Genomic DNA, 13897 nt, shown 5'->3' with positions numbered 1-13897 from the left:
GACAAAATATATATTTTGGGGTGTAAAACATCAGCTGTGGTTACCATCACATTGAACTGGTAAAAAAAAGTGGAATATATTCATGAAGATGTTTTTCAAGATTTTATTACCCAAAATTAACCAGCGGAGAAGGAATCCATCTTTGGGAGACAGAACGGCTACAGCACTTTAGAGCCATGTTTCATTTCACGCCTGACCTCATCCATTCTGAGCTCATCCATTCAAATGTAATTGAAGGACCCTCCTTTCCTCCTCGCCATTGAGCTGAGTCAAATAGTTTGAGTGTTGTGTCTTTGCTATGGATTAAGTGATATATGACATGCTATTTTATCAAATAATTCTCTAATTAATATTGCCTGATTAGACTAATCATGTACATGTAATTAACTAGGAAGTCGGGGCACCACGGAATAATGTTTATAGAGCTGTTGTCTTCTGAATAAACTCTTAAAGACCTGGTAATCTTTTATATCAATAGCAGTCAATTAGCAATCGTCACCTTATTCAGTCTCATCTGAACGTCGTAAAATTCTTGGTTATCTTCACAAACTCATGCTAACAAGTTGAATCATCAATACAACATTTTGTTTATTTATTTACTAAATACCTAAACAATCACACAGATCATCACCTCCACGTTGAAATTCGCCCCCTTAAGCGTATGGATATCAGTCCTCACGTCATCGGGAACACAATGTTAATTTCGTTAGGTTGTAGTCATTCAACCATTCGCAACCAGAGCTCACGATGAGGTTGGTTTAGTTCTGTAGTTGATATTAGCCCTTTTAAATGTATGATCAGCAGTCCTCACATCATCGGGAACACAAGAGGTTGACTTTTGTCAATGGGCTTTTGTAGTGGGGGAGAGAAGGGCCTGCTTCATATTTCACAACCAATGCCTGTTCACTTAGGTTCACTGAGTGAGCATAGTTCACTTATGAAAACAATTCTCTCATTTAGAAGCTAAAATGATATAGTTTCATATTTAAACAATTGCACAACAATTGCCTTCTCCCCCAATTGCACAACAATTCCATATGAATTTGATAACTACAATGTGTAGACTTTCCAAGATAAAGTTTGTCGTCTTATCATCAGTAATAATGTCTCAGATGACAACTGATCTGACATCATATTCTTTAAGTACCAACAGATACTTTCAACTGGTTGGATTACCTAAAGATTGTTATTTTCCTCAACCTTTTGATGTTACAATACTCTCTCTATGTTAACAAAAGGGCTGCCCAAGAGTCCATTCTGTAGAGTGGAGAGAAAAAGGGGGGCAGGTATTTATGGGGGGGGTCATTAACCTTGCCAACAGGGCAACTTCATGACACAGGCGAAGAAGATTTATGCATCTTGTATCTCAAACTTGATCTCAAGCTGAAATATAATAATACCGGCATAGTACAGTGATTAAAGTGATACTCCAGAGCTTTTGTATAACTTCTGCCAGTAGTTTTGAAAGTGGTGCTCATGAGCCAAAGCAGGTCTCCGTTTTATGCTTAGTTCATCATCCAATTGTCATCAATTTCGTATTATATGTTACGTCCTGCAAAAATAATATTATTATTATTATTACTTTTTTTTGCAATTCATATTCTACAGTATGTTACCAATCCAATTCGTAAAATATGTTACGAATTTGTTGTTCTTAAGATCCCGTACTGCATTTTTAAGGAATGTGACTGTGACTGACTGACCAATTGTCTCAAGTCCTATGATGTATTCATACTTGTTCTTAGTCAAAGGGATGCCTTTCTGTGAAATTGCCATGACACCCAATATTCTGTGGCAAATTGTTTATTGAGAGAAACTGTATAAGTGATTGGATGAATTCAATACACTGTCCATCAGGCTCAGAGACATAGGCTGCATCCCAATAGCACAGTATCAAGCAACGCGACGATGAGGATCAGACCGAATCGATAGAGGCAACCAACCGGATCCAGTGACTCCCTAGGCTAAGATAAGATTCCCGTGCAGTCCCACAGCGGCTTAGATACATGGTTTCCCAGCAATGATTTCATCTCCTGAGTTTGAGGAGTTGAAATAAAACTGTGGAAATTAGGTAGTGGATCAGATAACAGTAGCACACCCGAGGCATGTATTTACTAAACTGTATCTTTCGGTCTGCCTCCCAATTGGCACCATTTTCTCTAGCCCTATGAGCCCTGGTCAAAAAAAAGTGCACTAAATAGGGAATAGGGTGCACTAAATAGGGAAAAGGATGCCATTTGGGACAAGTCCTATGTTTGTGTAGGGCAGGAAGCCAGCCAGGTGTGCTGTCTATTACAGGTGACTGGTACTGTCCTGGTCAGTGTAGCAGTAGGCCTCATGGTACTGTCCTGATCGGTGTAGCAGTAGGCCTCTTGGTACTGTCCTGATCGGTCTACAGTAGGCCTCATGGTACTGTCCTGATCGGTGTAGCAGTAGGCCTCATGGTACTGTCCTGATCGGTGTAGCAGTAGGCCTCATGGTACTGTCCTGATCGGTGTAGCAGTAGGCCTCATGGTACTGTCCTGATCGGTGTAGCAGTAGGCCTCATGGTACTGTCCTGATTGGTGTAGCAGTAGGCCTCTTGGTACTGTCCTGATCGGTCTACAGTAGGCCTCATGGTACTGTCCTGATCGGTGTAGCAGTAGGCCTCATGGTACTGTCCTGATCGGTGTAGCAGTAGGCCTCATGGTACTGTCCTGATTGGTGTAGCAGTAGGCCTCTTGGTACTGTCCTGATCGGTCTACAGTAGGCCTCATGGTACTGTCCTGATCGGTGTAGCAGTAGGCCTCATGGTACTGTCCTGATCGGTGTAGCATTAGGCCTCATGGTACTGTCCTGATCGGTGTAGCAGTAGGCCTCATGGTACTGTCCTGATCGGTGTAGCATTAGGCCTCATGGTACTGTCCTGATCGGTGTAGCAGTAGGCCTCATGGTACTGTCCTGATCGGTGTAGCAGTAGGCCTCATGGTACTGTCCTGATCGGTGTAGCAGTAGGCCTCATGGTACTGTCCTGATCGGTGTAGCAGTAGGCCTCATGGTACTGTCCTGATCAGTCTACAGTAGGCCTCATGGTACTGTCCTGATCAGTCTGCTGTAGGCCTCATGGTACTGTCCTGATCGGTGTAGCAGTAGGCCTCATGGTACTGTCCTGATCGGTGTAGCAGTAGGCCTCATGGTACTGTCCTGATCGGTGTAGCATTAGGCCTCATGGTGCTGTCCTGATCAGTCTACAGTAGGCCTCATGGTACTGTCCTGATCAGTCTACAGTAGGCCTCATGGTGCTGTCCTGATCAGTCTGCTGTAGGCCTCATGGTACTGTCCTGATCGGTGTAGCAGTAGGCCTCATGGTACTGTCCTGATCGGTGTAGCAGTAGGCCTCATGGTACTGTCCTGATCGGTGTAGCAGTAGGCCTCATGGTACTGTCCTGATCGGTGTAGCAGTAGGCCTCATGGTACTGTCCTGATCGGTGTAGCATTAGGCCTCATGGTACTGTCCTGATCGGTGTAGCATAATGTATTTGTCCTGTATCTGCCAATGTCACCTTAACTCCCTGAACCAACCTTCTGACCAGCTTTATCTACTTCCAGTGGGTCCTCTTCTCTTTTGCTTTAATTTTTATCTCGTGCTCTCACTTTCTTTCTCACTTTCTTTCTCTCACTTTCTCTCACTTTCTCTCTTTCTTTCTCTCACTTTCTCTCACTTTCTTCAACTTTCTTTTCCTTCTTTCACTTTCTTTTCCTTCTTTCTTTCCTTCCATCTTTCCCTCCTTTTTCCTTCTCTTACTTTCTTTCCTTCTTTTACTCTCACACTCTTTATTTCTGTCTCTCTCTCCCTTTGTCTCTCCCTCATTCTTAATTCCCTTAATTTCTTAATTCCTCTCGTTCTTTCTCTCTACCCCCCATAGCCAAAGGCAGTAGTGAGTGAGGACTCCACACACAGTGAATACCAAACTACCTCATTACGTCCACCCAGCAGCCCCCCAGAACTAAACCACAGCGCTGTCCCCTCCTCCACAAACACAAGCAATATGAGTGGTTGGTACTCCCACTGAATGCCAAGTACCTAGGGCTGAATGGAAGCATTTATTGCCCTTTTTAATTATCAAATACCAGGATGTTGCTGTCTCTGAAAAACCTTTCCCAGTCAACAACCCTGGAAGCATGTTGTAATTAAGTGGGGAGTGAAGTGGTAGTGTAATCATGCTCCACATCCCAACTGGCACCAGATGTGTGCTACTTTTACATAAATAGTCAGAAATAGTGGACTACATAGGAAATAGGGTGCCATTTTGGATGCAGTCTTCGTACCCCTTTAATCTTGTGTGTTTGGCCAATTTGGTGTAAATAAAAGTGTTACAGAAATTGTGAGTAGCAGGAAGTTTATAATTCTCTTGGTTGTTTATGTGTGTTTCAAGGAGGGTTCTGCCCTGGTTGCTACACCTCATTTGCAGCAGTATGATTACGCAGTTTAAGTATGTAGTAAACTGTGTGAAGTCTATTTCCACATTAGCCTAGAATTAGCTGGGAAATATTGTTTTACAAACCACCATGGTGACCCCAAAGTAACAGAATAAAGTTATCCCTATAGAACCAACATCTCCTGAATATGCTGTGCAGGTGACGTCCTGCATCATACTTCCGGGTCCTGACCCCCAATCTTTTCAATGGGCCTGACGATTATATCATAACATGAAAACGCCATTGTTTTAAGATACTTTTACAGCATTTTAAGATTTTCTTTGCGCTGAAGACCATTGTGCAAAGTTTTTGCCCATTGAAGGCGATTCAAAAAGCCTATAAAAGTTACAAACCTACAAGGCTACTTCCTGGAAAATGCTGTGTCACTTCCATAGTGTATTAAACCTCTAAAACTCCTTCATTGTCAAGCCTGCCCTGTAATATTCACATAAATCCCCAATGGGTCCTGGTAAAAATTTGTGCACTAAATAGAGAATAGGGTGTCATTTGGGACAGAACTTAACTCTTGCTAATCATATGTAAATGAACTGAGTATTCTGTGTGTACTGACACCTCTCTTCCTCTCCTACTCTTCTCCTCTCCCCCTTTCCCTCTCTTCCTCCTCTCCCCCTTTCCTCTGCCTCTCTTCCTCCTCTCCCCTTTCCTCTGCCTCTCTTCCTCCTCTCCCTCTCTTCCTCCTCTCCCCCTTTCCACTGCCTCTCTTCCTCCTCTTCTCCTCTTCCTCCTCTCCCCCTCTTCTCTTCCTCCTCTCCCCCTCTTCTCCTATCCCCTTCTCCTCTCCCCCTTTCCTCCTCTCCATCTCTCCTCCTCCTCCTCCTCCAGGTGACGGGCACCATGGGTAGCATGGAGAGTGGTCTGAAGCAGCACCTGGCGAGGCTGGATGAGATCTTTGCTACGCGGGGAGACTACGTACAGACCCTACGCTTCATGCAGCAGATGGCTGACAACGTCATCAAACAGCTGTTGGGCCTGCCTGACTGGGACATGACTAAAGTAGATTTGGCCGCTATCGCAGACCAGACCACATACATAGAGTACTACAGGTATAGATAACCAGATCACATACGTAGAGTACTACATGTAAAGATAACCAGATCAGACCACATACATAGAGTACTACATGTATAGATAACCAGACCACATACATAGAGAACTACATGTATAGATAACCAGACCACATACATAGAGTACTACATTTAAAGATAACCAGACCACATACATAGAGTACTACAGGTATAGATAACCAGACCAGACCACATACATAGAGTACTACAGGTATAGATAACCAGACCACATACATAGAGTACTACATGTATAGATAACCAGACCACATACATAGAGTACTACATGTAAAGATAACCAGACCAGACCACATACATAGAGTACTACATGTCAACCCAGACAGGATGACCACATCAGTGAATCAACCCACTCAGGTGACGCACCCCCTCCAGGGACGGCATGAGAGAGCCCCAGTAAGCCAGTGACTCAGCCCCTGTAATAGGGTTAGAGGCAGAGAATCCCAGTGGAAAGAGGGGAACCGGCCAGGCAGAGACAGCAAGGGCGGTTCGTTGCGCCAGAGCCTTTCCGTTCATCCTCCCACTCCTGGGCCAGACTACACTCAATCATATGACCCACTGAAGAGATGAGTCTTCAGTAGAGACTTAAAGGTTGAGACCGAGTTTGCGTCTCTGACATGGGTAGGCAGACCGTTCCATAAAAATTGAGCTCTATAGGAGAAAGCCCTGCCTCCAGCTGCTTAGAAATTCTAGGGACAATTAGGAGGCCTGCGTCTTGTGACCGTAGCGTACGTGTAGGTATGTACGGCAGGACCAAATCAGAGAGATAGGTAGGAGCAAGCCCATGTAATGCTTTGTAGGTTAGCAGTAAAACCTTGAAATCAGCCCTTGCTTTGACAGGAAGCCAGTGTAGAGAGGCTAGCACTGGAGTAATATGATCAAATTTTTTGGTTCTAGTCAGGATTCTAGCAGCCGTATTTAGCACTAACTGAAGTTTATTTAGTGCTTTATCCGGGTAGCCGGAAAGTAGAGCATTGCAGTAGTCTAACCTAGAAGTGACAAAAGCATGGATTAATTTTTCTGCATCATTTTTGGACAAAGTTTCTGATTTTTGCAATGTTACGTAGATGGAAAAAAGCTGTCCTTGAAATGGTCTTGATATGTTCTTCAAAAGAGAGATCAGGGTCCAGAGTAACGCCGAGGTCCTTCACAGTTTTATTTGAGATGACTGTACAACCATTAAGATTAATTGTCAGATTCAACAGAAGATCTCTTTGTTTCTTGGGACCTAGAACAAGCATCTCTGTTTTGTCCGAGTTTAAAAGTAGAAAGTTTGCAGCCATCCACTTCCTTATGTCTGAAACACATGCTTCTAGCAAGGGCAATTTTGAGGCTTCACCATGTTTCATTGAAATGTACAGCTGTGTGTCATCCGCATAGCAGTGAAAGTTAACATTATGTTTTCGAATAACATCCCCAAGAGGTAAAATATATAGTGAAAACAATAGTGGTCCTAAAACGGAACCTTGAGGAACACCGAAATTTACAGTTGATTTGTCAGAGGACAAACCATTCAGAGACAAACTGATCTCTTTCCGACAGATAAGATCTAAACCAGGCCAGAACTTGTCCGTGTAGACCAATTTGGGTTTCCAATCTCGCCAAAAGAATGTGGTGATCGATGGTATCAAAAGCAGCACTGAGGTCTAGGAGCACGAGGACAGATGCAGAGCCTCGGTCTGATGCCATTAAAATGTAATTTACCACCTTCACAAGTGCAGTCTCAGTGCTATGATGGGGTCTAAAACCAGACTGAAGCATTTCATATACATTGTTTGTTTTCAGGAAGGCAGTGAGTTGCTGCGCAACAGCCTTTTCTAACATTTTTGAGAGGAATGGAAGATTCGATATAGGCCGATAGTTTTTTTTTTTTTTTTTGCATGGCCGTGTGCTGTGATTTTATACACCTGTCAGCAATGGGTGTGGCTGAAATAGCCGAATCCACTGATTTGAAAGGGTGTCCAAATACTTTTGTATATATAGTGTATTTATCCAGTGTTCCTCGTGTTCTGATTGTTTTTACAACATTTACACAACATTATTATAACCTTACTGAGTTCAGATGAAAACATAGTTCAGCGGAGAGCCTCCACATTGAGCGAGTTGTTATACATGTATCCAATTCCCTGTGATGGTGTTCAGCCTGTGATGGTGTCCAGCCTGTGATGGTGTCCAGCCTGTGATGGTGTTCAGCTTGACTTTAATTTGGCTGAGAGACACACAGTAGTAGTGGTCACAAGAGGCACCAGGCACGTGGTCCTACAGCCCCCTACTGAACATGTACTGTACTATCCTCTGGCTGCCCAGAGATTAGAGGGGGGGGGGGGGGTAGAGGAGAGAGAGAGAGGGGGGGGTAGAGGAGAGAGAGGGGGGGGTAGAGGAGAGAGAGAGGGGGGGGGTAGAGGAGAGAGAGAGAGAGGGGGGGGGTAGAGGAGAGGGAGGTGCTTCTACACCTGCATTGCTTGCTGTTTGGGGTTTTAGGCTGGGTTTATGTACAGCACTTTGAGATATCAGCTGATGTACGAAGGGCTATATAAATAAATTTGATTTGATTTGAGTAGAGGAGAGAGAGAGGGGGTAGAGGAGATATGAGACAGAGAGATGGATAGAATAGAGAGAGAGAGGGGGAGCGAGAGGTGGACGGACGGACGTAGTCATAGCTTTCAGAGCATTACATATTCATGCATATGGTTTGAGCTCATCCATTAGTAAACCATCTGGACTGGATTTGTGCCCCAGCCAGAGACCATTGACCACAGCTACTGGATAGCACTGCTTCTGTTCTGACTGGAGCAGATGGCATCAGGAGAGGGCACGGAACACACACACACACACTGACTAAGGCTACATCTTCTTCTCACACACACATTCAATCACCTACACACAGATTTACATTGTCAGCAAAAAGTAAAGATAACAAGCACACACACAGCCTACATCATGTCTATTCATACACTGACACAGACGCACACACACAGCCTACACCATGTCTATTCATACACTGACACAGACGCACACACGGTATGCATCCTATTGGCGTAAAGTGTCAGCCAGTTGTGTTAAGCTAGGGACATGGGCAAGCCAGCGGACTCTCATTTGGGTTGAAATGTGGATGGCTGCTCCCTCTGCACATTACTGTAACAATAGAAATACTCTGACGGTTGGTCCTGCGGCCATATTGAGTGAACCAATAGGAGTAAATCAAGGAAGAAAAGAGAACAGTGACTGACTGTCTGTCATTCCCTCTGTGTCCTCTAGGATCCTGCTGTAACTCATTCTAGATCTGTTACACTGACTGTCTGTCTGTCATTTATTCTGTGTCCTCTAGATGGCTCACCTACCTGCTGCTACTGATTCTAGATCTGGTGATCTGTCTGGCAGCTTGCCTGGGCCTAGCCAAACAGTCTCGCTGGCTGCTGACAACGTGAGTAGCCTACCGCCCCTGTTACTGTTCTGTCCTTGTTACTGTTCTGTCCCTGTTCTGGCTACTGTCCTGTCCCTGCTACTGTTCTGTTACTGTTCTGTCCCTGTTCTGTTAATGTTCTGTCCCTGCTACTGTTCTGTCCCTGTTCTGTTAATGTTCTGTCCCTGCTACTGTTCTGTCCCTGTTACTGTTCTGTTACTCTTATATCCCTGTTACTGTTCTGTCCTTGTTACTGTTCTGTTACAGTTCTGTCCCTGTACTGTTCTGTCCTTGTTACTGTTCTGTCCCTGTTCTGTTACTGTTCTGTCCCTGTTCTGTTAATGTTCTGTCCCTGCTACTGTTCTGTTACTGTTCTGTCCCTGTTCTGTTACTATTCTGTCCCTGCTACTGTTCTGTTACTGTTCTGTCCCTGCTACTGTTCTGTTAATGTTCTGTCCCTGTTCTGTTAATGTTCTGTCCCTGCTACTGTTCTGTCCCTGTTACTGTTAATGTTCTGTCCCTGCTACTGTTCTGTCCCTGTTCTGTTAATGTTCTGTCCCTGCTACTGTTCTGTTACTGTTCTCTCCCTGTTCTGTTACCTTTCTGTCCCTGCTACTGTTCTGTTACTGTTCTGTCCCTGTTCTGTTACTATTCTGTCCCTGTTCTGTTACTATTCTGTCCCTGTTCTGTTACTGTTCTGTTACTGTTCTGTCCCTGTTCTGTTAATGTTCTGTCCCTGCTACTGTTCTGTCCCTGTTACTGTTAATGTTCTGTCCCTGCTACTGTTCTGTCCCTGTTACTGTTCTGTTACTGTTCTGTCCCGGTCACTGTTCTGTCTCGGTCACTGTTCTGTCTCGGTCACTGTTCTGTCTCGGTCACTGTTCTGTCCCTGTTACTGTTCTGTCTGTTACTGTTCAGTTACTGTTATGTCCATGTTACTGTTCTGTCCCTGTTACTGTTCTGTCCCTGCTACTGTTCTGTTACTGTTCTGTCCCTGCTACTGTTCTGTCCCTGTTACTGTTAATGTTCTGTTACTGTTAATGTTCTGTCCCTGCTACTGTTCTGTCCCTGTTACTGTTCTGTCCCTGTTCTGTTAATGTTCTGTCCCTGCTACTGTTCTGTCTCTGTTCTGTTAATGTTCTGTCCCTGCTACTGTTCTGTCCCTGTTACTGTTAATGTTCTGTCCCTGCTACTGTTCTGTCCCGGTCACTGTTCTGTCCCGGTCACTGTTCTGTCTCGGTCACTGTTCTGTCTCGGTCACTGTTCTGTCTCGGTCACTGTTCTGTCTCGGTCACTGTTCTGTCTCGGTCACTGTTCTGTCCGTGTTACTGTTCAGTTACTGTTATGTCCATGTTACTGTTCTGCCCCGTAACTATTTTGTTACTGTTGTGTCCATGTTACTGCTCTGCCCCGTAACTGTTTTGTTACTGTTATGTCCATGTTACTGTTCTGTCCCTGTTACTGCTCTTTTACTGTTCTGTCCCTGTTACTGCTCTGTCCCTGTTACTGCTCTGTCCCTGTTACTGCTCTGTCCCTGTTACTGCTCTGTCCCGGTTACTGCTCTGTCCCTGTTACTGCTCTGTCCCTGTTACTGTTCTGTCCCTGTTACTGTTCTGTCCCTGTTACTGTTCTGTTACTATTCTGTCCCTGTTACTGCTCTTTTACTGTTCTGTCCCTGTTACTGCTCTGTCCCTGTTACTGCTCTGTCCCTGTTACTGCTCTGTCCCTGTTACTGTTCTGTCTCTGTTACTGTTCTGTCCCTGTTACTGTTCTGTCCCTGTTACTGCTCTTTTACAGTTCTGTCCCTGTTACTGCTCTGTCCCTGTTACTGCTCTGTACCTGTTACTGCTCTGTCCCTGTTACTGCTCTGTCCCTGTTACTGCTCTGTCCCTGTTACTGTTCTGTCCCTGTTACTGTTCTGTCCCGTACTTATTTTGTTACTGTTGTGTCCATGTTACTGTTCTGCCCCGTAACTGTTTTGTTACTGTTATGTCCATGTTACTGTTCTGTCCCTGTTACTGCTCTTTTACTCTTCTGTCCCTGCTCTGTCCCTGTTACTGCTCTGTCCCTGTTACTGCTCTGTTACTGCTCTGTCCCTGTTACTGCTCTGTCCCTGTTACTGCTCTGTCCCTGTTACTGTTCTGTCCCTGTTACTGTTCTGTCCCTGTTACTGTTCTGTCCCTGTTACTGCTCTTTTACTGTTCTGTTACTGCTCTGTCCCTGTTACTGCTCTGTCCCTGTTACTGCTCTCTCTGTCCCTGTTACTGTTCTGTCCCTGTTACTGTTCTGTTACTGTTCTGTCCCTGTTACTGTTCTGTCCCTGTTACTGTTCTGTCCCTGTTACTGCTCTTTTACTGTTCTGTCCCTGTTACTGCTCTCTCTGTCCCTGTTACTGCTCTCTCTGTCCCTGTTACTGCTCTCTCTGTCCCTGTTACTGCTCTGTCCCTGTTACTGCTCTGTCCCTGTTACTGCTCTGTCCCTGTTACTGCTCTGTCCCTGTTACTGCTCTGTCCCTGTTACTGTTCTGTCCCTGTTACTGTTCTGTTACTGCTCTTTTACTGTTCTGTCCCTGTTACTGTTCTGTCCCTGTTACTGTTCTGTTATTGCTCTTTTACTGTTCTGTCCCTGTTACCTCTGTTACTGTTACTGTTCTGTCCCTGTTACTTCTGTTACTGTTCTGTCCCTGTTCTGTTACTGTCCCTGTACAGTTCTGTTACTGTTCTGCTACTGTTACTGTTCTGTTCCTGTTACTGTTCTGTCCCTGTTACTTCTGTTACTGTTCTGTCCCTGTTCTGTTACTGTCCCTGTACAGTTCTGTTACTGTTCTGCTACTGTTACTGTTCTGTTCCTGTTACTGTTCTGTTCATGTTCTATTACTTTGCTGTCCCTTTTCTGTTACTGTTCTTTCCCTGTTACTGTTCTGTCCCTGTTACTGTTCTGTCCCTGTTACTTCTGTTACTGTTCTGTCCCTGTTACTGTTCTGTTCCTGTTGCTGCTCTTTTACTGTTCTGTCCCTGTTACTGCTCTTTTACTGTTCTGTCCCTGTTACCTCTGTTACTATTCTGTTACTGTACTGTTACTGTTCTGTCCCTGTTACTTCTGTTACTGTTCTGTCCCTGTTCTGTTACTGTCCCTGTACTGTTCTGCTACTGTTACTGTTCTGTTCCTGTTCTATTACTGTTCTGTCCCTGTTCTGTTACTGTTCTTTCCCTGTTACTGTTCTGTCCCTGTTACTGTTCTGTTCCTGTTCCTGTTCTGTTCCTGTTCTATTACTTTGCTGTCCCTGTTCTGTTACTGTTCTTTCCCTGTTACTGTTCTGTCCCTGTTACTGTTCTGTCCCTGTTACTTCTGTTACTGTTCTGTCCCTGTTACTTCTGTTACTGTTCTGCCTGTTACTGTTCTGTCCCTGTTACTGTTCTGTCCCTGTTACTGTTCTGGCCCTGTTAATGTTCTGTCCCTGTTACTGTTCAGTTACTGTTCTGTCCCTGTTACTGTTCTGCCCCGTAACTGTTCTGTTAATGTTCTGTCCCTGCTACTGTCCCTGTTCTGTCCCTGTTCTGTCCCTGTTCTGTCACTGTTCTGTTACTGTTCTGTTACTGTTCTGTTACTTGTTACTGTTCTGTTACTATTCTGCCCCGTAACTGTTCTGTTAATGTTCTGTCCCTGTTCTGTCCCTGTTCTGTCCCTGTTCTGTTACTGTTCTGTTACTGTTCTGTTACTTGTTACTGTTCTGTTAATGTTCTGTCCCTGTTACTGTTCTGTTACTGTTCTGTCCCTGTTACTGTTCTGTTACTGTTCTGTCCCTGCTACTGTTCTGTCCCTGCTACTGTTCTGTCCCGGTCACTGTTCTGTCTCGGTCACTGTTCTGTCTCGGTCACTGTTCTGTCTTGGTCACTGTTCTGTCTTGGTCACTGTTCTGTCTCGGTTACTGTTCTGTCCCTGTTACTGTTCTGTCCCTGTTACTGTTCTGTCCCTGTTACTGTTCTGTCCCTGTTACTGTTCAGTTACTGTTATGTCCATGTTACTGTTCTGTCCCTGTTACGGTTCTGTCTGTTACTGTTCAGTTACTGTTATGTCCATGTTACTGTTCTGCCCCGTAACTATTTTGTTACTGTTGTGTCCATGTTACTGTTCTGCCCCGTAACTGTTTTGTTACTGTTATGTCCATGTTACTGTTCTGTCCCTGTTACTGCTCTTTTACTGTTCTGTTACTGCTCTGTCCCTGTTACTGCTCTGTCCCTGTTACTGCTCTGTCCCTGTTACTCCTCTGTCCCCGTTACTGTTTGCTCTGTCCCTGTTACTGTTCTCTCTGTCCCTGTTACTGTTCTGTCCCTGTTACTGCTCTTTTACTGTTCTGTCCCTGTTACTGCTCTGTCCCTGTTACTGTTCTGTCCCTGTTACTGTTCTGTCCCTGTTACTGCTCTGTCCCTGTTACTGCTCTGTCCCTGTTACTGCTCTCTCCCTGTTACTGTTCTGTTCCTGTTACTGCTCTTTTACTGTTCTGTCCCTGTTACCTCTGTTACTATTCTGTTACTGTACCGTTACTGTTCTGTCCCTGTTACTTCTGTTACTGTTCTGTCCCTGTTCTGTTACTGTCCCTGTACAGTTCTGTTACTGTTCTGCTACTGTTACTGTTCTGTCCCTGTTACTGTTCAGTCCCTGTTACTTCTGTTACTGTTCTGTCCCTGTTCTGTTACTGTCTCTGTACAGTTCTGTTACTGTTCTGCTACTGTTACTGTTCTGTTCCTGTTAATGTCCTGTTACTGTTCTGTTCCTGTTCTATTACTTTGCTGTCCCTGTTCTGTTACTGTTCTTTCCCTGTTACTGTTCTGTCCCTGTTACTGTTCTGTCCCTGTTACTTATGTTACTGTTCTGTCCCTGTTACTGTTCTGTTCCTGTTGCTGCTCTTTTACTGTTCTGTCCCTGTTACTGCTCT

General features: G+C 44.7%; 1 protein-coding gene across 2 annotated transcripts in view; it reads left to right on the top strand.

Annotated features, from left to right (window-relative positions):
- LOC110502951 (protein tweety homolog 2-like) overlaps positions 1 to 13897 on the top strand; it is a 121615-nt gene that overhangs the window by 70603 nt on the left and 37115 nt on the right. For both annotated transcript variants that reach the window (XM_036960751.2, XM_036960750.2), the window contains exons 4-5: positions 5302 to 5522; positions 8887 to 8982. In XM_036960751.2, the coding sequence (XP_036816646.2) occupies positions 5302 to 5522; positions 8887 to 8982 (317 nt within the window). The remainder of the gene's footprint in view (positions 1 to 5301; positions 5523 to 8886; positions 8983 to 13897) is intronic.

Source organism: Oncorhynchus mykiss, chromosome 23 (assembly GCF_057628025.1).
Source record: "Oncorhynchus mykiss isolate SJ-2025 chromosome 23, ASM5762802v1, whole genome shotgun sequence".
Lineage (NCBI taxonomy): Eukaryota > Metazoa > Chordata > Actinopteri > Salmoniformes > Salmonidae > Oncorhynchus > Oncorhynchus mykiss.
This window is presented reverse-complemented; position numbering and strand designations above follow the sequence as displayed.